General features: G+C 42.5%; 1 protein-coding gene across 4 annotated transcripts in view; it reads left to right on the forward strand.

Annotated features, from left to right (window-relative positions):
- Positions 1 to 25,382, forward strand: part of atad2b (ATPase family AAA domain containing 2B) — a 299,539-nt gene that overhangs the window by 54,431 nt on the left and 219,726 nt on the right. For all 4 annotated transcript variants that reach the window (XM_060917745.1, XM_060917747.1, XM_060917746.1 and 1 more), the window contains 10 exons: positions 2,154 to 2,309; positions 2,406 to 2,481; positions 2,731 to 2,832; positions 2,944 to 3,055; positions 17,312 to 17,427; positions 18,756 to 18,930; positions 21,859 to 21,947; positions 22,039 to 22,198; positions 24,111 to 24,201; positions 24,426 to 24,737. In XM_060917745.1, the coding sequence (XP_060773728.1) occupies positions 2,154 to 2,309; positions 2,406 to 2,481; positions 2,731 to 2,832; positions 2,944 to 3,055; positions 17,312 to 17,427; positions 18,756 to 18,930; positions 21,859 to 21,947; positions 22,039 to 22,198; positions 24,111 to 24,201; positions 24,426 to 24,737 (1,389 nt within the window). The remainder of the gene's footprint in view (positions 1 to 2,153; positions 2,310 to 2,405; positions 2,482 to 2,730; positions 2,833 to 2,943; positions 3,056 to 17,311; positions 17,428 to 18,755; positions 18,931 to 21,858; positions 21,948 to 22,038; positions 22,199 to 24,110; positions 24,202 to 24,425; positions 24,738 to 25,382) is intronic.

The following is a 25,382-nucleotide window of genomic DNA, read 5'->3' on the forward strand; positions in this document are numbered from 1 at the left end:
GCAAAAGTAGGTATACAGTAATGAAAAACAAAACGTTCATACAAATGAAACCTCGCACCACTATTATAATACTGGTAATACTGGAATAATCCTTACTGTATACCTACTTTTGCAGCCCCTTGTATTTCTGTTTGTGGTGAAACATGGCATATATATATATATATATATATATATATATATATATATTTTTTTTAAGATTTTTTTGGGGGGGCTTTTTTCACCTTTATTATTGGATAGGACAGTGTAGAGACAGGAAATGAGCGGGAAATGACCTCGGGCCGGAATCGAACCCGGGTCCCCGGATTTATGGTATGGCGCCTTATCCACCTGAGCCACGAAAATTATTTTTAATTTTTAATGCCCCCTAAATCAGAATTGTATTTCTTTTCGAAAAATACTTAGTCACCAAAATAGTACTATAACATGAGAAAGAAATACCAAAATTTCAAAGCTCTGATATGCTTCAAGGTGGAAATACAGAGGGCCAAAACTGCTCCAAAGGACTAGCCTGGCAAGCCAGACTAAATGTGAATATTTAGTCTGGCCTTGATCCGTAGACATTTCCGAAGGGTGTGGGAGGAACAAACTGCTGTCTTTCAAACTGTCTCTGTGCGTATAGGCAAACGCTCTGACCAATCAGCGCAACAGTGACTGTGACGTAGTCAGAGCGACAGAAAGCAGTGGGGGAGGCCTTGAAATAAATAATTTTTCAAAACGCGTATTAATTAATAAACAGGTTCTAGATATTAAGAAGTTTGGAGATAATGACCACAAGTTTGGAGTCTGTACCACATACACTCATTTTTTTTCCAAGTGTTTTTCAAGGGTTTGCTTAAACTGTTTTTGAGAGTTTTTATTTAGTGGTGTTTGGTGAAATAATTTCCCTTAAATTTAAAATAACGGGAAAATAAGAAACAATCAAAAAGTAATGTTTCAAAGCTGTTTATTAATTCTTCGTACTGCACAAACTAGCCCCATCCTTTTGGCTACGAGCGGAGCCAGCTGGTAGATCAGACTTTTGCCATAGCCGGTCGGCAAAACAGCGAAGACGTCCTTCTTGAAAAGGAATGAGCGGAGAGCCTCTTCCTGCTCATGTTTCAACGAAAACTCCAAGTCTAATTCTTCTAAAACTGATTCCAAAGCGGAGTCAAACGTGCGCTGTTCACTAGCCGTAGCCATCTTTCCTGTTGTGCTTTCTCCAGCGTCGCGCAGCTTTGTCGTCACTCCTGCAAAAGCCCGCCCATAGAATCCAAACAAAAACCTTGCGTTGTGATTGGCGGGCTCGATTTGATGCCTGGGGTGTTTTTGTTTATATGGTGCGAGGCTAGACCCACTCGCTAGGCAAAAAATATTTTTGGCCGCTAGGCGGGTGGGTCTAGTTTACTAGGCTACCAAAGGACAATTAAAAAAAAAAAAAAAAAACGTTTCCAGCAAGTGATAAACTGACAAATATGCAACTATGGCTCTTCTTTTACAATAGTTTAGACATCTAGTACCCAAGAACAACAACTGAACATTTCATGCATCTAGCATGAATAGTTCAAAAGTAATGACTTATTGAACTTAGTATCTTTTTCTGTACAACTCGTTTTTACAGTAAAATCAGTGTCACGCCCCATTTTTAAAGCCCCAATATCTCAAAAGCTAATAAAGATATAGGGCTGAAATTTTGTATGGTGTTTACTGGGAATAATATTAGTTTGTGAAAGTATGAAACAAATCTGAGATGGTCAGTCGGGAACATTTTCTGAAATCTGGTGATTTGAGGTGGATTTACCCATATTGCAATTTCGTTCAGTTCAGTCACATTTTACCATTGTTATGGCACAGTTGCCAGCTGGGCAATGTTGTGCTCTCGGAGCACTTTTGTTCCATTTTGCTTCAGACATTTAGTCAAAACCTTTGGTGTAATATGTGCAGAAAGTTGTCTTCTAAAAAAAAGGTATTGTTATTCCCGTAGTGCATAAATACAGTTTGTGACAATTATTTGATTAAAAACTAATACAGATTTTCCTAAGCAAGTGTTTTATATGAAATATTTTTTATAGAATATTGTTAATATAACTTGTGAAAAGCACACATTTGTTTTTAATATAGAACTTGCTTTGTGTTGATGTATCGTGTCATAAGAATCTGCTTTTTTTTTTTTTAAGAATCTCATGAGGAGGGAGATGATGATGAAGGGGAAGATGATGATGATGACGACGATGATGAAGGAGATGAAGTAGAGGAAGCAGGAGAGGAGAATGACAGACCTTACAACCTCAGGCAGCGTAAAACTGTGCAGCGTTATGAGGCACCGCCCATTGGTACTTATGCTTATTTGCCAATGAAATGTATTTTGGAGAACTGCGTTTATATTGTAATTAGTTTCGATATTCCTAATCACGTGTGTCCATTTGTAGTGCCAGTGAACAGAAAACAAAGCAAGAACACAGTGTTTGACACACACAGATCCCCTGCAAGAAGAAGCCATATTAGGTGTGTGACCTCCTCAGTTGTTAAGTTTCTGTTGGGTTAACTTGTCTCTCTTCTACCCACTGTGTAGCAACTGATGGACCATGCCATTATGATAGTAAACAGATTCAGTGTGAATGAGAAGCCATGTGTGCAGTCGAATCTGACTCTTTAGATCTCTGCACAAGAGTCCCGAGTGAAAATTGACATCTTAAGCGTCTTTATCCGGAAAGTTTTATCATTGTTCTGTTTCTAATTATGTTGTCTCGGCAGAATAAAGAAGCACGCCATCCACAGTAGTGATACTACATCCTCATCAGACGAGGAGCGTTTTGAACGGAGAAAAAGTAAAAGCATGACGCGTGCTCGGAACAGGTGACCTTAAACCTCTTACCACTTATGTTTGATATTTTTTTTCTCTTTTATTTCAAATTAGTCTCTAATGGATCGGATTATTTATTTTTATTTAAAATTTTTTTTTGGCAGATGTCTGCCTATGAATTTGCGAGCAGAGGACTTGGCCAGTGGCGTGCTTCGTGATCGGGTTAAAGTTGGTGCTAGTTTAGCTGATGTGGACCCCATGAATCTGGATTCCTCTGTAAGTATAAGCAATGCTTTTCAAACAGGAGTCATCAGCTTGTGGACCTAGCATGGTATTTCAACAGACCAAAAAAAAAACCCTAGCAGAGCTCATAACCGTGTGTGTGGTGGGTGGCCGGCCAGATTTCAGGAGCTCTAGTTTTTATCCCCCGCTGGCTGAAAGGTCCGAAGGGGGATTATGTCGTTGCGATATCCGTCCCGGGAAGGGTGCTCATTTTCTGAAATCAACTCCTCTCTTAGTTTTTGGAGGAATTTCACAAAACTTGGTAAAAGGTATTGTTTTATGTCTGTAGTGCGCATATTTTAATTTTGTTAAATTCAGTTGCATTTTACCAGAGTTGTGGCCGTTGATTAAAGGAGAACTGAAGTCATTTTTAAACTTGCTTTATTTCTTAACCTCCTAGGGCTTAGCGGTCACATGCGTGGACAGCACTTTATGGAAATTCAGAACAAGAATCCACATATGTGGACATACCTTTTCTCTAAAAGTACATCTTATCAAAAGATGATGCTTAGTTTTTATTCTAATCAGGTTCTAATAAGCCCAAATAGTAAAGAGAAATAAAAAAATGCATGTAAAAAAACAGCTTGGGCCTTAGGAGGTTAATTAGCGTTTTATTCAATTCCGTTTTCGGTTTTAGTAACCTTTCGTCGTGAAAGTGTTCCGGAATTCCGGGTTTTTAGATTTTCCGCTTTTTTTTTTTTTTCTGCTAATGACCCAGAAATCCGGATATTTGACAAAACTCTTGAAAATCTCTGGTTTTCCGAATGGAGAAATTTATTTTTCGGATTTTTCGCGTTCAATTACGTTTTCGGTTTTAGTAACCTTTCGTCGTGAAAGTGTTCTGGAATTCCGGGTTTTTAGATTTTCCGCTGTTTTTTTTTTTTTTTTTCTGCTAATGACCCAGAAATCCGGATATTTGACAAAACTCTTGAAAATCTCTGGTTTTCCGAATGGAGAAATTTATTTTTCGGATTTTTCGCGTTCAATTACGTTTTCGGTTTTAGTAACCTTTCGTCGTGAAAGTGTTCTGGAATTCCGGGTTTTTAGATTTTCTGCTGTTTTTTTTTTTTTTTTTCTGCTAATGACCCAGAAATCCGGATATTTGACAAAACTCTTGAAAATCTCTGGTTTTCCGAATGGAGAAATTTATTTTTCGGATTTTTCGCGTTCCTAGACGCGGCGTAATACTTCGCATCGTCCTTGCATGGGCGCAGTCCTTAAATCGCCCAAACATAGTTCATTGATTAAAGTCAGGTGTTCTTTGTTAACGGCGTGCGCGCCGGAGCTCGTTAGGCACACGCGCCAAGGCGCGCCTTCAGGTGCACGTGCTAAGGCGCGCAGGACTGACACCGTTCTGCGCAAGCGCAACACAATCGCACTAGAAAGCATGTTCACGCTGCCAGTGTAGCTGCAGTCTTTTTAGTTGCAAATTACAAGCATTTCCTCTTGTGTTAATAATTCGCCATGTCAAAACAAGCAAAACTTTCCTCCTTCTTTCGACATGAAGAGAGGTAAGCAATTTATTACATATATTTTTTTTTCCCATCAAAGTTGCATTTTGTGGTTTCGAAGCTAAGTTTTAGTGCCGTTTCTAGAACACAACATCAAGAAAACGTGGAAGAAACAGCAATAATGGAAGAGCCGGTTTCTAAACTACCTAAAACTAGCAATGGTAATTATCTTTTGTTACATAATGCACTCAGGTTGCCAGTCAGTGTGTGACACACACACACACACACACACACACACCCTACGCCCCTGATTTATATGAGAAATTTGGTATTCATTGGTGTGTTTAAATTTACGGACAATACGAACTAATGTAAACAATTGGCTTCAACTCGCATAAATATGAATTGGAAATGTTTAGTTCACTTTAGCTTCTGCAAACGCACAACTCTACTAAAAGATTGATAAACGAGGCTCAGTGTCCCCAACACTGAAACCTGAAAGCTTTAGAAACTCTAACAGACCTTTACTTTTTAACAGCACTGTTTTGGGATTTTGCTGAGTTTACCTTCAACTGTCTGATTTTTTTCAAAGTAATGAACTGTGTAGGCAGGAAAATCACCGCGTTTTCTAAATGCACTCCTGAAAATTACTCATTAACCAGGGGAATTAAATTTGATGTTTTTGACATGTTAATCATTAATGTACATGAAAGAAAAAGGCTTAAAAGTTAACTTGTTTTAGTGAAAATAAGTACTAAAATGCACTAGAATGCAGGGTTTTGCGTGTTATTAAAATATTTTCGAGGGACGGTGCCCCCCCCCCCAATTTCAGGGTTTTTTTCCTTTGCTCCACTTTCATCTCTAAACCTTATATCGTGACTCGTATCGGTAACTACTTGCAATTAAATATTATACTTATCGGCCTATTCGGTTTTTAGCCGTGTTGAATTTAGTTCGTTTGGTCCACGGCAGGCGTCGCTTATCCGTGCGATCTTCATGAGACTTGTGTGAGACTTCGAAACGTGAAGTGTCAGCCAGGTGTCAGTGCCGCCATTTTGAAAACTGTTTTCCAAACGAAATATTGCACAAAAAAAAAGAGTTTAAATGGCGATTACTGCCTACTTTTTTCAAACTTTCCTGATTGCTATCAAAACAAACAAAACTTCTGGCTTGATTACATCAGCATTCGAAAGAGGGCGCGCGCGTCTTTTGACAACGTTGGCAGATGTTGGTCACTTCGATTTCCGCTGTACGTTTTACTTCCGTCCTACGATGTCTCACACAGGTTTCAATGAATCTCGTTTACGGCCATCGCTTTGACATATGGACTGATGTATTACAGAGCATATTTCAAACACTCAGAACTTCCTATAGCAGTGACAAAATAGCGATCAAAAATCCATTTCTATATTTAATAAAATGAGAGAGAATTTTTATGATATAAAATTTGCCTTCAGTTCTCCTTGTACAACCTTGTACTTTGACAGTTTCATGAAGGTGTGCTTGTTTTCTCACATCAACTCCTCTCACAATTTTTGGACGAATTTCTCGAAGCTTGGCAAAAGGCCTTGTTATATGACGGTAATACGCATATTGCGATTTAATTTCGTTGGTGAAAATTTTACCAGAGTTTTGAGCCTTGATTAAATGACTTGTACTTTGACAATTTCATGAGGGGGTACGTTCTTCTGAAATCAACTCCTCTCACAATTTGTGGAGGAATTTCACCAAACTTGGCAAAAGGCTTTGGTATATGACAGTTATATGCATATTGAAATTTTGTTTAATTTGGGCAAATTTTACTGGGGTTATGGCCTTGATTATTAACAAACTTTTTTACTTTGGCAATTTCATCAAGGTGTGCTTGCTTTCTGAAATCAACTTCCCTCACAACTTTTATCCCCCACTGGCTGAAAGGCCCGAAAGAGGATTATGTTGTGGCGATATCCGTCCGCCCCAGGAAGGGCACTCACCTTCTGAAATCAACTCCTCTCGCAATTTTTGGAGGAATTTCATGAAACTTGACAGGATTCTTTGTTATATGTCGGGAATACGCATATTGGAATTTCGTGCAATTCGGTCGCATTTTACCAGAGTTATGGCATAGTTGCCAGCGGGGGATATTGTGCTCTCAGAGCACTCTTCTTGAAGCATGAACTAGTGCATCTCCTGCAAGAGCTCATTATAACCATGTAAATTTGTATTATTTAGGTGAAGTTAGTTCATCAAACCAGAGACTAGCTACAAGACTAGAAAAGTTAGGTCAGCCATTTTGTTTTGTAAATTAACCCTGAGAGATATTTATACCCTTAGAGATTGTTTAAAAATGAATAGAGAAGTATACATTTATTCATCCAGCTTCAATTTCAAACCAGATGTCTCGTTTATTAACCCATTGATGCCGGATGCTGCGTCGCGCAACATTGCCCCTAGCGCCGGTTGTTGCATAACGCAACATTGCCCCAAATGCTGGTTGCTGCATAACGCAGCATTGTTGATTTGTCATTATTTTCAAGACTCATGCCAGATTTGTTTTTTTTTAATAAAAATGTGTTAGTGTTAATGCTGAATGAGCATGATCCAATAAAAGCAGAGAATTTTATCTTTTAAATGCAACTTATTTCATGTCTTTATGTGCTTCAGAGGCTGAGATATTGAATTTTTCATAGGCATTTTCAATTAATTATTTTTATTTCAGAAAACCCTCAGGCAGATGGGGACCTTTTCTAAAAACTGGCTTAGGCATTTGCAGATGTTTTTTTGCAGGTGTTTCAGGCGTCAATGGGTTAATGGTTTAGTCAAAAGAGAATAACGTTACACATCATTACAAACCAAAACAGCTACTTTAAATTTTCTTATTTATAACTGTTAACTATTTACTCATGTTTAAGCATTAAAACTGTTGTGTTGTCACCATTCAGTTAGTTGCTTCTCTGGATCATTTATGTCACTGGCCCTACATTTACTTTTAGTTGAGTGTTCTTGCTGTCTGCTTGTTAAATCTGATGCCAATAACCATTCTGGGTCCAGACACTGATTCAGTGTTGCCAACTTGGAGGCAACTTTGCTAGATTGCTATTTGGTGATTTATTTAATTTTTTATTTAAGACCGCTTTAGCAAATCTAATTAAAAAAAAAAAAGCCTAGTTAACATTGGTGACTGTCTTGACCTCAACACAGCCCTTCAACTCGCGTCACAGCCGCTGTTATACACATTTAGCCCATGTTTACATTAGACCGTATCAGCGGATCATCAGATTAATGTTTTTAAAACGATTAGTGTGCACACAGCAACACCAATACACGATTTGCGTGCACACAGCAACACCAATACACGGATACGCTCGGCTCCGCAGGCATCCTGCGCTCCAAATCACTCCGCCCTGAACAGCGAGTGCCCTCTGGAGGGTGCGCACTCCGGCCCTGCGCAGCTCACACAGCGCGCGAGTGAAGTGCACAAGCCACGATTCGGGACTGAGCCGCTGTGTGTGTGATCCCAGTGCATATCACTTACTACTTGCAAGTGGAAGGATGGCAAGCCTAAAGACAATCATAACTACACAATGGGCAGTATTTGCATCAGTATTTGCAGTATTTTCATACTTTTATACTCTTTAATGAAAGGTGATACAAGGCAGAAGTCCGCGCCGCTTTTCAGCAGTCGCGTCACATGACCAACGCCAGCGAATCAGGAAGGTGGATGTCACAGTGACGTTGTCCAATGATGACGCCAGCTAGAGCTCAGCACAGCGTATCCGCGTATCTCAATGTTTACACAGCACCGGACCAGACACGATCTGGATTGAATACGTGGACCCTGGCGGATTCCCGTTTCCCGGCGTTTTAATGTAAATGGACAGTGCATCCGCGAAGAAAACGAGACAGATACGGTCTAATGTAAACTTGGCCATAGAAAGCAGGTTCGCGCCACACACCGTTAGTGTGTAATGCCAGACTTACCGTATGCTTGCGACCAGTAGGCCTGTCGCGATATTCGATACACCAACTTATCGTACAGTAAATGAAAATTAACTCGGTAATCTTTTTTTTTTTTCTCCCGTGATTTTGCCGTTTACGCGCTGTACATCTATATAGGGAAGTCGCCAGAGTATTAGCTTGACCCATTGACTGAATAAAACACGCTCTCCGTCAGAGGTGGGGCCTCCCAGCATGCAAGTGTTATCCAGCTAGGGTATCCACTGAATGGGGAAAAGACAACACCACATTGCTCCGTTGTACAGACCATAACCGTAGAATTGGGTATGGATGTGTCCCTGCCAATATTTCTGATTGAAGAAAAAAAAGAAATCACGCTCCGCGCGCGGTACACAAATGGTTACTGTAGGTTTCCACTGGGTGAAACCACGCAAAATTCGCTTATGAATATTCACTCTGGGGGGCGTGGTCGCAAAAACAGCAAGCAAGTTTGGCTACCATGTCAATTAGCAAATGCGGTTGCAGTGCAGTGACCAGCTGCAAGCTGGCAAACTGTCCTTGAGGAATGTAACGTTAGATTAGCTCGTAAAATTAATCAGTTAACAACAGTTCGTATTCAGTGTGTAAAAACGACAACATACGAATATGACTTTTGTTTTCCAAGTTTGCGTGGCATGTAAATAACAATCCGACTTGATACTGACAACAACTAATGTTCATTAAGGTCACAAAGACATTATTAAATCATATCAAATTGTGCTAATGTTGGCTAATATTGCACTGAGTCTTGCTTGTGAAGTGCCTGCAAACTTTAGCAGCCTGCTAATCCTTAATTTGAAGTGCTTCAGTTAAGACCTGCACAGAGCCCTGACCAAGTTCGTGTAACATGACACATGTAAACAACAACCTGATGGTGTTGTGGACATTGTTCGTGGCCCAGACACCTTTTAATCAAATCAAACATTTTCACGTAATAAGCACAACAGCCTCCACCTTCTTGATCAGAAATTTTTGGTTACTCCCGCCTCTTTTGAAAACGTTACATACGGAGGACACACATGCTGAACTGATTTGGTTTTCGAGGGGGTTCATTTGAAAGCGGTAGGCTGAAAACTTTTCTCTGTAGGACCCTGTCACTCCCTCCCCTCTGCGCTCAAGAAGACAACAAAAGGGCAATAATATAACAACCAATCAGAATTCAGATACATTCTGTTGCCAAGTAAAATTGTAGCCTTTCAATGTGTCAAAGTTCTAGAGCCCTCGTCCTGTTTTACCGTTAGATCAATCACATGTCAGCTTAAACTAGCATTCTAAAACTAGTTAAAGATCACACAGAAGATAGCCTACTCCCCCTGCCAGCCTCATGGAATGCAGTGTTTAAGGAAAGAAAGCACAACTTTATTCATCACACACTTGTGAAATTTCCTCTCTGCATTTAACCCATCTGAAGCACTGAACACACACACGAGCACACACACATACCCAGAGCAGTGGGCAGCCATGCTAACAGCGCCCGGGGAGCAATCGGGAGTTAAGTGCATCGCTCAAGGGCACCTCAGCCCAAGGCCGTCCCATATTAACCTAACCGCATGTCTTTGAACTGTGGGGGAAACCGGAGCACCCAAAGGAAACCCACGCAGACACGGGGAGAACATGCAAACTCCACACAGAAAGGCCCCCCGCCAGCCACTGGGTTCAAACCCAGAACCTTCTTGCTGTGAGGCGACTGTGCTAACCACTACACCACCGTGCCGCCCAAGGCTCTGTATGTGTTTTACAACCCCGATTCCAAAAAAGTTGGGACAAAGAACAAATTGTAAATAAAAACGGAATGCAATAATTTACAAATCTCAAAAACTGATATTGTATTCACAATAGAACATAGACAACATATCAAATGTCAAAAGTGAGACATTTTGAAATTTCATGCCAAATATTGGCTCATTTGAAATTTCATGACAGCAACACATCTCAAAAAAGTTGGGACAGGGGCAATAAGAGGCTGGAAAAGTTAAAGGTACAAAAAAGGAACAGCTGGAGGACCAAATTGCAACTCATTAGGTCAATTGGCAATAGGTCATTAACATGACTGGGTATAAAAAGAGCATCTTGGAGTGGCAGCGGCTCTCAGAAGTAAAGATGGGAAGAGGATCACCAATCCCCCTAATTCTGCGCCGACAAATAGTGGAGCAATATCAGAAAGGAGTTCGACAGTGTAAAATTGCAAAGAGTTTGAACATATCATCATCTACAGTGCATAATATCATCAAAAGATTCAGAGAATCTGGAAGAATCTCTGTGCGTAAGGGTCAAGGCCGGAAAACCATACTGGGTGCCCGTGATCTTCGGGCCCTTAGACGGCACTGCATCACATACAGGCATGCTTCTGTATTGGAAATCACAAAATGGGCTCAGGAATATTTCCAGAGAACATTATCTGTGAACACAATTCACCGTGCCATCCGCCGTTGCCAGCTAAAACTCTATAGTTCAAAGAAGAAGCCGTATCTAAACATGATCCAGAAGCGCAGACGTCTTCTCTGGGCCAAGGCTCATTTAAAATGGACTGTGGCAAAGTGGAAAACTGTTCTGTGGTCAGACGAATCAAAATTTGAAGTTCTTTATGGAAATCAGGGACGCCGTGTCATTCGGACTAAAGAGGAGAAGGACGACCCGAGTTGTTATCAGCGCTCAGTTCAGAAGCCTGCATCTCTGATGGTATGGGGTTGCATTAGTGTGTATGGCATGGGCAGCTTACACATCTGGAAAGACACCATCAATGCTGAAAGGTATATCCAGGTTCTAGAGTAACATATGCTCCCATCCAGACGACGTCTCTTTCAGGGAAGACCTTGCATTTTCCAACATGACAATGCCAAACCACATACTGCATCAATTACAGCGTCATGGCTGCATAGAAGAAGGGTCCGGGTACTGAACTGGCCAGCCTGCAGTCCAGATCTTTCACCCATAGAAAACATTTGGCGCATCATAAAATGGAAGATACGACAAAAAAGACCTAAGACAGTTGAGCAACTCGAATCCTACATTAGACAAGAATGGGTTAACATTCCTATCCCTAAACGTGAGCAACTTGTCTCCTCAGTCCCCAGACGTTTACAGACTGTTGTAAAGAGAAAAGGGGATGTCTCACAGTGGGAAACATGCCCTTGTCCCAACTTTTTTGAGATGTGGTGTTGTCATGAAATTTAAAATCACCTAATTTTTCTCTTTAAATGATACATTTTCTCAGTTTAAACATTTGATATGTCATCTATGTTCTATTCTGAATAAAATATGGAAATTTGAAACTTCCACATCATTGCATTTCATTTTTATATACAATTTGTACTTTGTCCCAACTTTTTTGGAATCGGGGTTGTACTTCCATTTATGAAGGAAAGGAACATACACCCTCCCGACAGTCAATGCGTTAATCGCTTGTAAAACACATTACTTTTCTGCTCTTCTTACGAAGACATAGTGTGTTTTTCTTCATATCACATGGATGTTTTTAACTTTAACATGCAACCAGGAGCCAGTTTTCTCGCTTATTCAAGAGAGGAGCTGCTGGCCCTGAAAACAATGGGACGAGCCGGGGTATGACACCTCATCCCGGCGGAGCTGAGGAGGAGACCCAGGGGCTGCAAATCTGGGGCTAAGCTAAAGGCTAGGCTAGCGGACAACTGGCGGCGCTGCAAACCATCCATTTCCTCCGTTATTATGGGGAATGTGAACTCACTGCCGAACAAGGTCGACGAGCTATCCGCGCTGAAAAACCAGCAGATTTACTGGGAGAGCAGCTTGTTTATCTTTAGAGACATGGTAACACACCTCGTACCAGATGCTAACGTGGACCTGCAGGGATTCACTGCTGTGAGAGCCGACAGAAACACTAAAGCAGGGGGTGTCGTGGCTCAGGTGGCTAAGGCACCATACCATAAATCTGGGGACCCGGGTTCGATTCCAACCCGAGGTCATTTCCCGATCCCTCCCTGTCTCTCTCTCCCGCTCATTTCCTGTCTCTACACTGTCCTATCCAATAAAAAGGTGAAAAAAAGCCCCAAAAAAAAAAAAATCTTAGAAACACTAAAGCATGCGGGAAAGGCAAAGGTGGGGGACTCATCATCTATGTGAGCAACTGCTGGTGTAACCCGGGACATATTTCCGTAAAGACAATCTTATGTTGCCCCGACTTGGAGCTGCTAGCCGTTAGCCTGCGGCCATATTATTTGCCGAGGGAGTTCAGTCACGTGATCACCATCTGTGTTTACATCCCTCCAAGGGCAGACACAGACGCTGCATGTGAGAGGATTCACTCGGTCACAGCAAGGCTGCGGACACAGCACCCTGGGGCATTTATGATCATTTCTGGGGACTTTAATCATGCTACTTTGGACTCTACTTTGGCTGCTTTTTACCAGGTTGTGGACTGTCCAACAAGGAACAACAGGAAGTCTGACCACAACCTGGTTCGTCTACAGCCGAAGTACACCCCCCTAGTCCAAAGACAGCCTGCAACAACTAGCTCCATCAGGAGGTGGTCCCTTGAAATGGAAGATGCCCTCAGAGACTGTTATGACACCATGGACTGGGATGTGCTGCTTAGCCCACACTGTGAGGACATAGTGGGGCTGACACACTGTCTGACAGATTACCTCAATGTCTATGCAGACATGGTCTCCCCCGCTAAGACTGTACGGTGTTACCCTAATAACAAGCCATGGGTAACACAGGAAGTCAAAGCTGTCCTCAACAGGAAGAAGGCTGCCTTCAGGAGCAGGGACAGGGAGGCGATGAAAGCAGCACAGTAGGAGGTGAAATGCTGCGTGAGGGAAGCTAAGGACAGCTACAGGAGAAAGGTGGAGCAGAAGCTGAAGGAGAACAGCATGAGGGAGGTCTGGGAAGGTGTGAAAACCATCACAGGCCACAACACACAGACCAGAGTCGTTGAGGGGACAGTGGAGAGGGCGAACGAGCTGAATGATGTCTTCAACCGGTTCAACCAGCCCACATCCACCTCTCCCTCACTGCAGCCATCTCTCCTCCTTCCCTCAACACACCTCCCCCCAGTCATCACAGCAGCCCCCACCTCAACAAAGACTCCTCCATGCATTACTGCAGACCAGGTCAGCTGAGGAAGCTTCACCCCAGGAAAGCAGCAGGCCCGGACAAGGTGTGTCCCTGACTACTGAAGACCTGCGCTGCTGAGACCCCAGGTGCAACATGCCCAGGACTGTCTGCAGTTTGTGTACCGGGCAGGTGTTGGTGTGGAAGACGCCATCCTCTACCTGCTACACCAAGCCTACTCGCATATGGATAAGGGAAATGGCACAGTGAGGATCCTCTTCTTGGACTTCTCGAGTGCCTTCAACACCATCCAGCCCCTTTTGCTTCAGGACAAACTGAACAGGATGCGAGTGGACCCCTGCCTGGTCACCTGGATCTCCAGCTACTTCACCAACAGGCCGCAGTACGTCAGACTGAAGGACATCACATCTGACACTGTGATTAGCAGCACCGGAGCACCCCAGGGCACGGTGCTGGCCCCTCTTCTCTTCACCCTGTATACCACGGACTTCTGCTACAACTCAGAGCTGTGTCACATTCAGAAGTTCCCCGATGACGGCCGTCGTGGGGTGTATCAGGGACAACAGAGAGGAGGAGTATAGGAGCCTGGTGAGGGACTTTGCCATCTGGTGCAACAGGAACCATCTGCAGCTCAACACCTCGAAGACCAATGAGCTGGTCATTGACTTTGGGAGGTCCAGACCAAGGTCACGACCAGTTCTGATCGAAGGAGTCGAGGTAGAGGCTGTGGATTCCTACAAGTACCTCGGGCTGTGGCTGGACAGCAAGCTGGACTTGCAACACCAACCACTTGTACAGGAAGGGACAAAGCAGACTATACTTCCTGAGGAGGCTGCGGTCCTTTAACATCTGCAGAAAACTCCTGTTGGATGTTCTATCAGTCTGTGGTCGCCAGTGTCCTGTTTTACACCGTGGTGTGCTGGGGGACAGCACATCCAAGAAGGACACTTCCAGGCTGGACAAACTGATCAGGCGGGCCAGCTCTGTGGTTGACATGAAGCTGGACTCTCTGGTGATGGTGGCAGAGAAGAGGACTATGGACAAACTACTGAACATCATGGACGATGCCAGTCATCCTCTGCACACAGTCATCAGCAACCAGAGGAGCCTGTTCAGTGACAGAATGCTCCTTCCCAAGTGCAGGACTACCAGACTTAAAAACTCCTTTGTCCCTCATGCCATCAGATTGTACAACTCCTCTCTGGGGGGGAGGAAGGGTAACAGGAGGACAGGAAGGAGCACTAGCCTAGCCTGACAAAAAGCAATACTGGACAATGTGCAATCCCTCTCCTGCTGGACTTTTTTTTTCTTCTTTTCCCATATTTTATTCTTTTTTTTATATTTGTATATGTAAATACTTTTAATTTAATTTATCTACAAGTTTTCTCTAGTTTCTATTCTCTGTTTATCCTGTAATGATGCTGCTGGAATTTTAATTTTCCTGAGGGAACCCTCCCAAAAGGATCAATAAAGTTCTATCTAATCTAGCATTTGCAAATTGGTAGAATGAGTTAATCATCACATGTAAGATTTGCAATTAATCAAATGAATTTATTATTATTATTATTATTATTATTATTATTATTATTATTATTATTCATGAATTACTACAGTTCTGAACTTCAAATTTTAAAAGTCTGGACTTTGGAGAGATGATGGATACTCTTTTGGTGGAACACAGCTGAGCAAAATATTGTGACCCTCTAATGTTGACCTGAAGTTGGCGCCACTGGGGGTTGGCACTGGGTTTATGTCCCCACCAATGTTAATACCAAACCTACCCCCTTGCCTATGTGTTATTTCGTTGTAATTTTTGTTACTTTCATCCAAATGACAGCTGGCAATACATTTGTTAGTTTGCACTTTTTGTTTATCTGGGTACTAACCTTTGAGAAACTGGACTGGCAGAACGTTGCCTGTGAAGAAAAGAATGTCTGTCTTTTTATTACCCTGTGCCAAGTTAATATTTACTTAAAGGAACAGTCCACCGTACTTCCATAATGAAATATGCTCTTATCTGAATTGAGACGAGCTGCTCCGTACCTGTCCGAGCTTTGCGCGACCTCCCAGGCAGTCAGACGCAGTCAGACGCGCTGTCACTCCTGTTAGCAATGTAGCTAGGCTCAGCATGGCCAATGGTATTTTTTGGGGCTGTAGTTAGATGCGACCAAACTCTTCCGCGTTTTTCCTGTTTACATAGGTTTATATGACCAGTGATATGAAACAAGTTCAGTTACACAAATTGAAACGTAGCGATTTTCTATGCTATGGAAAGTCCGCACTATAATGACAGGCGTACTAACACCTTCTGCGCGCTTCGGCAGCGCATTGATATCTGAGCTCAGATAACAATGCGCTGCCGAAGCGCGCAGAAGGTGTTAGTACGCCTGTCATTTATAGTGCGGACTTTCCATAGCATAGAAAATCGCTACGTTTCAATTTGTGTAACTGAACTTGTTTCATATCACTGGTCATATAAACCTATGTAAACAGGAAAAACGCGGAAGAGTTTGGTCGCATCTAACTACAGCCCCAAAAAATACCATTGGCCATGCTGAGCCTAGCTACATTGCTAACAGGAGTGACAGCGCGTCTGACTGCGTCTGACTGCCTGGGAGGTCGCGCAAAGCTCGGAGAGGTACGGAGCAGCTCGTCTCAATTCAGATAAGAGCATATTTCATTATGGAAGTACGGTGGACTGTTCCTTTAAGTGCAATTTTTAAGAGCCATAGATTGTATTTTATTTATTGTTTTTGTTGTGAGTGGTTTTGTTTGTTGTTTTATTTCTTTAGGTTATGTATTTATATATATTTTTTACGTTCCACTGTTGAATTGAATAAGTTGACTTAATTAAAAAGTTTACTGTTCTTTGAAAGGGTCTGTTTGCCTGATCATTATTATTTTACTAGTGGCATAAAATTGTCTTGAAAAGACGTCAACAATAATATCGTTTATCGCAATAATTTCTGAGACAATATATCATCCAACAAAATTTAGCATTGTGACCGTCTGAGCGACCGGGTCACTGGTAACCGTGGCCCCTCCTGTGACCCGGTCACTGGTTGCCACCGTTTGTTCCACTCTTTCCTCTTTGTTTTAAACTCCCTTTGTGGAGATATTACATTTTGTAAGTGCTAAAAGTGAAATGTTTTTTCCTTCATGGTTCCTCACTGTCAGTGCTTCTTTTTGTCTGCATTCTTGCTAGAAAGTTTAGCGTCCTGTAAATGTATGAAATTTCAGTCATATTGCCTGACCAAAGATGACTTCTTTCTCAAAGATATAAACGTTAAGCTGTTTTCTTTGACAAAAATCTATTCTATTATACTCCAAGTGAACATCTTTCATCTCCCTTTTTTTTTTTTTCAATTTGATATGTCGATCACTAATATGCAAGTCCTCTAGTGAATTCTAGTGACTTTCTGAGCTTACTTTGGCTTCTTTTCTCCCAGGTGGTGTAATCCCCCCCCCAATCTTATAACCTCATTGCAAGGAAAATGGTAGAATGACCATTGTGTAGTTTTTGGGGTCAGATCTGTTTAAACAACATGCACTGCGGCACGTTGAAAAGTCTAGGCTTGGAACCGGAAATCCGGTCCTTACATCATGTCTTAAGTGGATAGAATGAAATAAATGACTGCAATTTGCAATGTAATACTAAGATTTATACATTGCAAAACATTAGGCTGTGTGTGGAAATGTGAGGAAAAGATTTACAACTGAATCCCTCCTGTGTAGGCCTGTATTAACGATATCTTTGTTCATCCCAATATAGGTGAAGTTTGACAGTGTCGGAGGGCTTACTGCTCATGTTAAGTCTCTGAAAGAGATGGTGGTCTTTCCTCTTCTCTACCCTGAAGTGTTCGAGAAGTTTAAGATCCAGCCTCCAAGGTAAAACTCGCAGAATGTGTTTTTTCATGTGTTTATACCTGTATTAAAGGACCCATGGCATGGTGGTTTGTTGATGCTTTAAACGGGCTCGTGGAGGTTTCCGGATGTTATATCCGCAGCCTTTCTCGAAATGAACCCTCGGCACGTAGATATAGCCTCCTGGGAGAAAGCCCCATTTCAGCGCTTTTCCCAGTGCGTCGTTTTGCTAATGAGAAGCAGGAGGCGGGGAAGGGTAGAGGGTGGGGACGAGTCTTATCATTAATATTCATGACATGTAAACGTGTTACCTCTGATTGGCTAACAGCACTGTGACGCTACCTCCAGTGGGTCAGAACAAGCGGATGTGGGTGTCTTACTATGGCGAGAGAGAAGGAACAAACCGCGAAGGGAAAAATACCGCGCGTTGACGTCATTAAGGTGCGACGCGAGGAAATAAAATAAATTCAACAAATGCTTGGGTTTTTACTGAACAAATAAAATGAACGAGTGACTTAAAAAAAGAATGTGGGTGTCTTTGTAAAAACTGTTTTGATTGGCTATTATAACAGAGCATGCTGCATGCTTTTGGGTTTTGTAGCGCAGAGTACCTGGCTAACTGCAGGAAGCGGTTAGCTGCACAGCTAATGTAGCCATTGCAAGGCTAACGTGGCACCGATTTTAAAACACGGCAAAACGACTTAACAGTTATACACTTACTTGTTCGGTGTTTGTGGCTGATGCGGCAGGGATGCTTGTTACGGACCCAGGCTTCAGTGACAGTTGATGTGCAAAACCTGCCCTGTACTGTCCCAAGTTGTGGAAACATTCCTCAGGAAAATGCTTCCGACAAACATACACCGTCTTAGGTAGACTCGACGGCGTATTATTGAAGTAAATAAAATTAAGCCACTGCGTCTTCAGGGGCTCTCCCGTCGGCAGTAAAAACAGACTCTTTTCTGTGTTGTCACGTCCATGTACAGTGCAATTTCCATGTTTCGCTCGCTTAGGTGATGCCATGTTGTTGTGTCCTCTATGGTCTCCTCACTACAACTGGGTGGGCAATTCATACAGTGGGTGGGAATCCAGAGGGGGGGCGTGGGGATCATCTCCCTTGCTGACGTAGTAAAGGGAAGAGTTTATCAACGCGCCGTTTTGACGCGCCATTCTCAAATGATGGGCAAATTTCTAGCCACTGGGGTGACTTAAGAAGGTCAGAGGAACTCATTTTAACGTTACAAAACCTCAGAAAGTGAAAATTTCATGCCATGGGACCTTTAAAGCAGAATTGCTGATTAGCTCTGTCGTTATTCTGAGCTTTTTGACAAGCATGCTTTCCTGTGCTGTTCTAGGGGTTGCCTGTTCTATGGGCCTCCAGGGACAGGGAAGACTTTGGTGGCTCGGGCGCTGGCTAACGAGTGCAGTCAGGGTGACAGGAAGGTGTCCTTCTTTATGCGAAAGGGAGCGGACTGCCTCAGCAAATGGGTGGGAGAGTCAGAACGACAGCTCCGCCTTCTCTTTGACCAGGTTAGCCTGTTCAACGGGTTGTGGGTTCTTTGGAAGCAAATCTCAATCAAATGTGTTTTGTGTGCGGTTTTGGATGAGAAAGAAGGATGTATGCTAAATGTCTGGGGCTGGATTTGAATATGTATGAGCATTAAAACACAACTACTTTCAAATCTGAATTAAAGACCTCTTCAGTGAACACTTCTCCTTTACTGCTTGTTCTCATCCCGTACCCCCGTAAAGTTTGTGAAAGGCATGATATAATTGAAACTCATTATACCCCTGCTCTGAAGGAGGGGGTTATACTGGTTTACCTCTGTTCATCCGTCTTTATTTCCGTCTGTCTGAAACACCCTTTTTCTCAGCAACCACAAAAAGTGGCCACTTGATACCAAACTTCAGCTTGGGGTTCTATACCGTGTGTACCGTTTTCAGGTCTGTCGCACATCAACTTCCTGTTTACCGGCGGAATGTATTTATGAAACACGTATAGCGTGGATTTACAAAATTTTTGTAATACTTTTCTCAGCAACTACAAATCACAACCGCTTGATATTTGGTACCGAGCTTCAGCTTGGGATTCTATACCGTGTATGGACCCTTTTCACGTGACGTCACGACAAACGCGGCCGCCATTTTGGACATGTACTACCAGTAGTTTACCACAGCCAACATTGAGGAACGGCAGCAAAGAAAGTTTTTACTTTCAGCAAGACTTCCATCATGCCACTATATTGTTGTGCACCTGGATGTAGTAACCATCAACAAACAAGGCAAGGTTTATCATTTTATCGGATCCCGACGGAGAAGATGGATGGCGGCCATTAACAGGAAAGATTGGCAGCCCTCGGCATACCAACGCTTGTGTAGTGACCCCTTTGTTGGAGGTAAGACGAATAAAATTAGCCAGAAAAGGCTTTACATTGCTGTTAACATTCTGTGGCGGCGAGTGTGTAACCAAATAGGTTAAAATAACCCATTGTAACCTCTTTGTTCTTCTGTAGTAGCTATTGTTGACTAGCTAATGTCAGCAAGTAGCTAGTATGTTACTGTAGCAATGTTTACGTTCAGTCATTTGGATGACTGTTAAAACCTTTCAGTCTCAAGTTTTTCCTTTACTGTATTTACTAGTTTACTGTAATTATGATCCGGCAGCTATTTACACCGGATCCAGTGTAAATAGCTGCCGGAGCCAACGTCCAAGGTTCCGGAGCGCGCTCCGGCTTGCTCCCCCTCAAATTAAGCAGCGCGCTCCGGCTTGCTCCCGGAGTGCTCCGGCCGAGGTTCCGGAGTGCGCTGCTTAATTTGAGGGGGATCAAGCTGGAGCGCGCTGCTTAAAGGGATAGTTCGGGATTTTTGACATGAATCCTGTATGGCATCCCCATCAATAGTGTCGTGCAAACACACTGACTTACCCCCGACAGCATCTTGTGAGTCCAGTTCTTGTCCAGTTTTGGTCCAGACGAAAGTAGTCCGGCAAGTTTGTTGGGGTCACGAAAGTAAAACGTTTTTCGTCTCAAAACAGTATGTGTTCAAAAGAGTGATATATTTGCATCACAAAACCGTTGCCAAATAAAAAGTCAGACCTCGAAATCGCTTGGCACTATTTTCTCTCCCTTCTTATCACTGCGCGCTGCCGGCTTCATCCAGCTGCGGCTCCAGCTTCAAGGATAAGCTGGAGCCGCACAAGTAGGAGTCCCGGCGGGTGGTTTGTATTCGATTCGTTTATATCCCGACCTTGTCAGCTGTCAGATTTATGTTCATGGACCCGGTAAGCTGGTAAATAATATTTATTTTTTTCTTTACCAAATTCTAACAGAAAACGAGAGCGCCCGAAAGGGAAAACCGAGCCGAGCCGCCTCACAGCTGTAATGCAAATTGCTTTCCTCCTCAGTATACAAGTGCGCTTCCATGGCAGGGAAAAAGAAACTACCACTGCTGCCTATGTAGTGCCCTATTTATACAAATAGGAGTCATTCAGGATTCAGCCATGACACGGAGCAAAAACATGGCTGAATCCTGAATGACTCCTATTTGTATAATAGTGCCAAGCGATTTCGAGGTCTGACTTTTTATTTGGCAACGGTTTTGTGATGCAAATATATCACTCTTTTGAACACATACTGTTTTGAGACGAAAAACGTTTTACTTTCGTGACCCCAACAAACTTGCCGGACTACTTTCGTCTGGACCAAAACTGGACAAGAACTGGACTCACAGGATGCTGTCAGGGGTAAGTCAGTGTGTTTGCACGACACTATTGATGGGGATGCCATACAGATTCATGTCAAAAATCCCGAACTATCCCTTTAATTTGAGGGGGGAGCAAGCCGGAGCGTATGTCAGTGAACAATCCTGGTGGAAGCAGGTAAACGTCGTTCTCTAAGCCTGCTAACCTCAATTTTTGCAAATACCTCTCCCTCTGCTCGCCCTGTAAATGCCCTACGTCGCTGGATAGTGAAGGTGTTTTCTGCATCTCGCTCCTTTTTCTTTTATGTTTTTCGTTTGTCGCCTTCCTCGCATTCAAACTGATTCGAGCCGAAGTCCACTACATGTCCAAAATGGTGGTCGCGTTTACGAAGGTCACGTGACTGAAAAGGGTCTATACCATTTTCAGGTCTGTCGTACATCAGCTTCCTGTTTACCAACTGAATGTATTTACGAAACACACAGGGTGGATTTTGACGCTATTTTAAAATGACAGTTTACCAGGATGCTATTTGAAATCCCTGAGGAGAACACTGCTCTTTACATACTTGTTTCAGGGTTAATTATTTGTTGAAGTCAACATTCATAATAAGTGTCCTATTTCCTTCGATCGCTTGCATTCTGATATAAGAAGTGAGCAGTAGCTCACAGTTGATCTTATTACTCTTTATAACGGCTGATTCTTGACTGAACTCTTATTGCTTGTAGTAATAATCTAGTATTCTCTGTAACTACTTGTAGGCATACCTCATGAGACCATCTATCATCTTTTTTGATGAGATTGATGGCCTTGCACCTGTTCGTTCTAGTCGACAGGATCAGATTCACAGGTAATTTTGTTGCTCTAAATCACTGTCGAGCTTATCAAGTTCAGTTTGCCTGGTGTGGTTTTAATATTTATTGACGATGTAATGAATTTAGCTCCATAGTTTCCACATTGCTGGCTTTAATGGACGGGTTGGACAGTCGAGGGGAGATAGTGGTCATTGGTGCTACAAACAGACTTGACTCTATCGACCCTGCACTCAGGAGGCCTGGTCGTTTTGACCGGGAATTTCTGTTCAATCTGCCAGATAAACAGGTGAATAAATTCTTCCGTTCTGTCTGCTATATACAGCCTAGTCTCATTCAGTATGTTGACATGCACACTACTATTCCACTGTGATTTTGAATATGACAATATTCGTAATTTGATACAGGCCATGTTAACAGCATATTCCATTTGGACGTTCCAAATTTGGCCTTATTCCAAATTTAGCATTTTCCGATTAAGACTTGTCAGATATGCTGATATTATTTGGATTCTGGAAACATTCTTTGGACATGTATACAGTGCATTTGGAATATGTTGCAATTGTGGTTTTTATGGCAATTTGCAATGCACAGACTCTTACCTGTTTACAGTCAGCTCTATGCACTGTACAGTGGTGCTTGAAAGTTTGTGAAACCTTTAGAATTTTCTGTATTTCTGCATAAATATGACCTAAAACATCATCAGATTTTCACACAAGTCCTAAAAGTAGATAAAGAGAACCCAGTTAAACAAATGAGACAAAAATATTATACTTGGTCATTTATTTATTGAGGAAAATGATCCAATATTACATATCTGTGAGTGCCAAAGTATGTGAACCTCTAGGATTAGCAGTTAATTTGAAGCTGAAATTAGAGTCAGGTGTTTTCAATCAATGGGATGACAATCAGGTGTGAGTGGGCACCCTGTTTTATTTAAAGAACAGGGATCTATCAGAGTCTGATCTTCACAACACACGTTTGTGGAAGTGCATCATGGCACGAACAAAGGAGATTTCTGAGGACCTCAGAAAAAGCGTTGTTGATGCTCATCAGGCTGGAAAAGGTTACAAAACCATCTCTAAAGAGTTTGGACTCCACCAATCCACAGTCAGACAGATTGTGTACAAATGGAGGAAATTCAAGACCATCGTTACCCTCCCCAGGAGTGGTCGACCAACAAAGATCACTCCAAGAGCAAGGCGTGTAATAGTCGGTGAGGTCACAAAGGACCCCAGGGTAACTTCTAAGCAACTGAAGGCGTCTCTCACATTGGCTAATGTTAATGTTCATGAGTCCACCATCAGGAGAACACTGAAGAACAATGGTGTGCATGACAGGGTTGCAAGGAGAAAGCCACCGCTCTCCAAAAAGAACATTGCTGCTCGTCTGCAGTTTGCTAAAGATCACGTGGACAAGCCAGAAGGCTATTGGAAAAATGTTTTGTGGATGGATGAAACCAAAATAGAACTTTTTGGTTTAAATGAGAAGCGTTATGTTTGGAGAAAGGGAACCACTGCATTCCAGCATAAGAACCTTATCCCATCTGTGAAACATGGTGGTGGTGGTAGTATCATGGTTTGGACCTGTTTTGCTGCATCTGGGCCAGGACGGCTTGCCATCATTGATGGAACAATGAATTCTGAATTATACCAGCGAATTCTAAAGGAAAATGTCAGGACATCTGTCCATGAACTGAATCTCAAGAGAAGGTGGGTCATGCAGCAAGACAACGACCCTAAGCACACAAGTCGTTCTCTCAAAGAATGGTTAAAGAAGAATAAAGTTAATGTTTTGGAATGGCCAAGTCAAAGTCCTGACCTTAATCCAATGGAAATGTTGTGGAAGGACCTGAAGCGAGCAGTTCATGTGAGGAAACCCACCAACATCCCAGAGTTGAAGCTGTTCTGTACGGAGGAACGGGCTAAAATTCCTCCAAGCCGGTGTGCAGGACTGATCAACAGTTACCGGAAACGTTAAGTTGTAGTTATTGCTGCACAAGGGGGCCACACCAGATACTGAAAGCAAAGGTTCACATACTTTTGCCTGTATGACACTGTATATTGTGAATGACTTTCGTCATTGACTCCCGAAGTAAGTTCAAAATGACCTTTCTGTTCTGGAAGCTTGATAACATTTCTACTTTTATCCCATTTTGGCTTGTTTTTATTTCTGTTCCAACACTGTGTTGTTATCTGCAGGCTCGAAAGCACATTTTAGAAATTCACACCAGGGATTGGAACCCAAAGCTGTCAGATTCCTTTATGGATGAGTTGGCAGAAAAATGTGTCGGTAAGAGAGACCAGAGTTAGCCTTTTTGAGATAAATATTGTAGTTACAGAATGACCGTTTTTATCCACAGTCTTGTATTCTGGTCTTTTCCTGGCAGAAATATTGAAATGAAATGTGTGTTTTTAAAAATAAATATTTGTACAAAGTGGCAGTTAGTGTAGGAGTTGGTAAACCTAACCTTTTTATAATAAGTATATTATGCGCTATTGATTTCATCTCAACAGGTTACTGTGGTGCCGACATCAAAGCACTTTGCACGGAGGCTTCATTGGCGGCATTGCGGCGGTGCTATCCTCAAATATACAGCAGCAGCCAGCGCTACAAACTGAACGTTGACTCTATCGTGCTGGGGCCACAGGACTTCGGCCGTGCTCTGCGTACGATTGTTCCAGCTGCTCAGAGAGCTCTCGCGCCACCAGGCCGAGCTTTGTCCTGCACGCTGCAGCCTCTGCTGGAGAGATCACTGGCCCACACACTCACCTGCCTGCTCCGAGTCTTCCCCCATGCAGAGCTCCTACATAGGGAACACACACACGGTATGGAGTCCACAGTTGGGTTGGACAGAACTTGCTTGTTTTTTGTCCAACATTTACCTAAATGATCAGTTATCATTACTGGTCCATATCCGGCATCAGCATGCTATTTTAAACCTGTGCCAAGTGAGCTTATTTATTTAAACAAACATTTCTGATAAATTATAATTCTTCTTTTTGATTGGGTTGGACTGGTTGTTCCACTGGTTTTTGATACGAGTGATGAAATTTGTTTCTTAACATGAGGCTCAGGCATTTTTCTGTCTGTAAATATCATCAGTCTATTGCTGTCCACTGAAAATTAATTTCCTCTAACTTCAAGCCTGCACATTAGTCAGCTTCAGTAGATTAGACAGAGAGTAATTTAATTTCTGCACCATATTTCTGCAGGGAGCACATCTCTCGCTTTTGTTAATGACTTCCAATTTGGAGGACTGCTTTCTCTTCATCCGTAATAACTCATAAACTGACTTGCAGCTCTAATAAGTCAGAGGCTTTCCTCTAAACCTATTATTTCCATACATTAATGTGAATTTATAGGGAAAACTTATAAATAGGCTGTATGAAACTAATGAAGATGGCATGCATCTTGATTAAAAAAAAAAAGCTCTATATTTTCCTCGTTAAGCTTAAAGGAGAACTGAAGGC

The sequence above is a fragment of the Neoarius graeffei genome, chromosome 3 (genome assembly GCF_027579695.1).
Source record: "Neoarius graeffei isolate fNeoGra1 chromosome 3, fNeoGra1.pri, whole genome shotgun sequence".
NCBI lineage: Eukaryota > Metazoa > Chordata > Actinopteri > Siluriformes > Ariidae > Neoarius > Neoarius graeffei.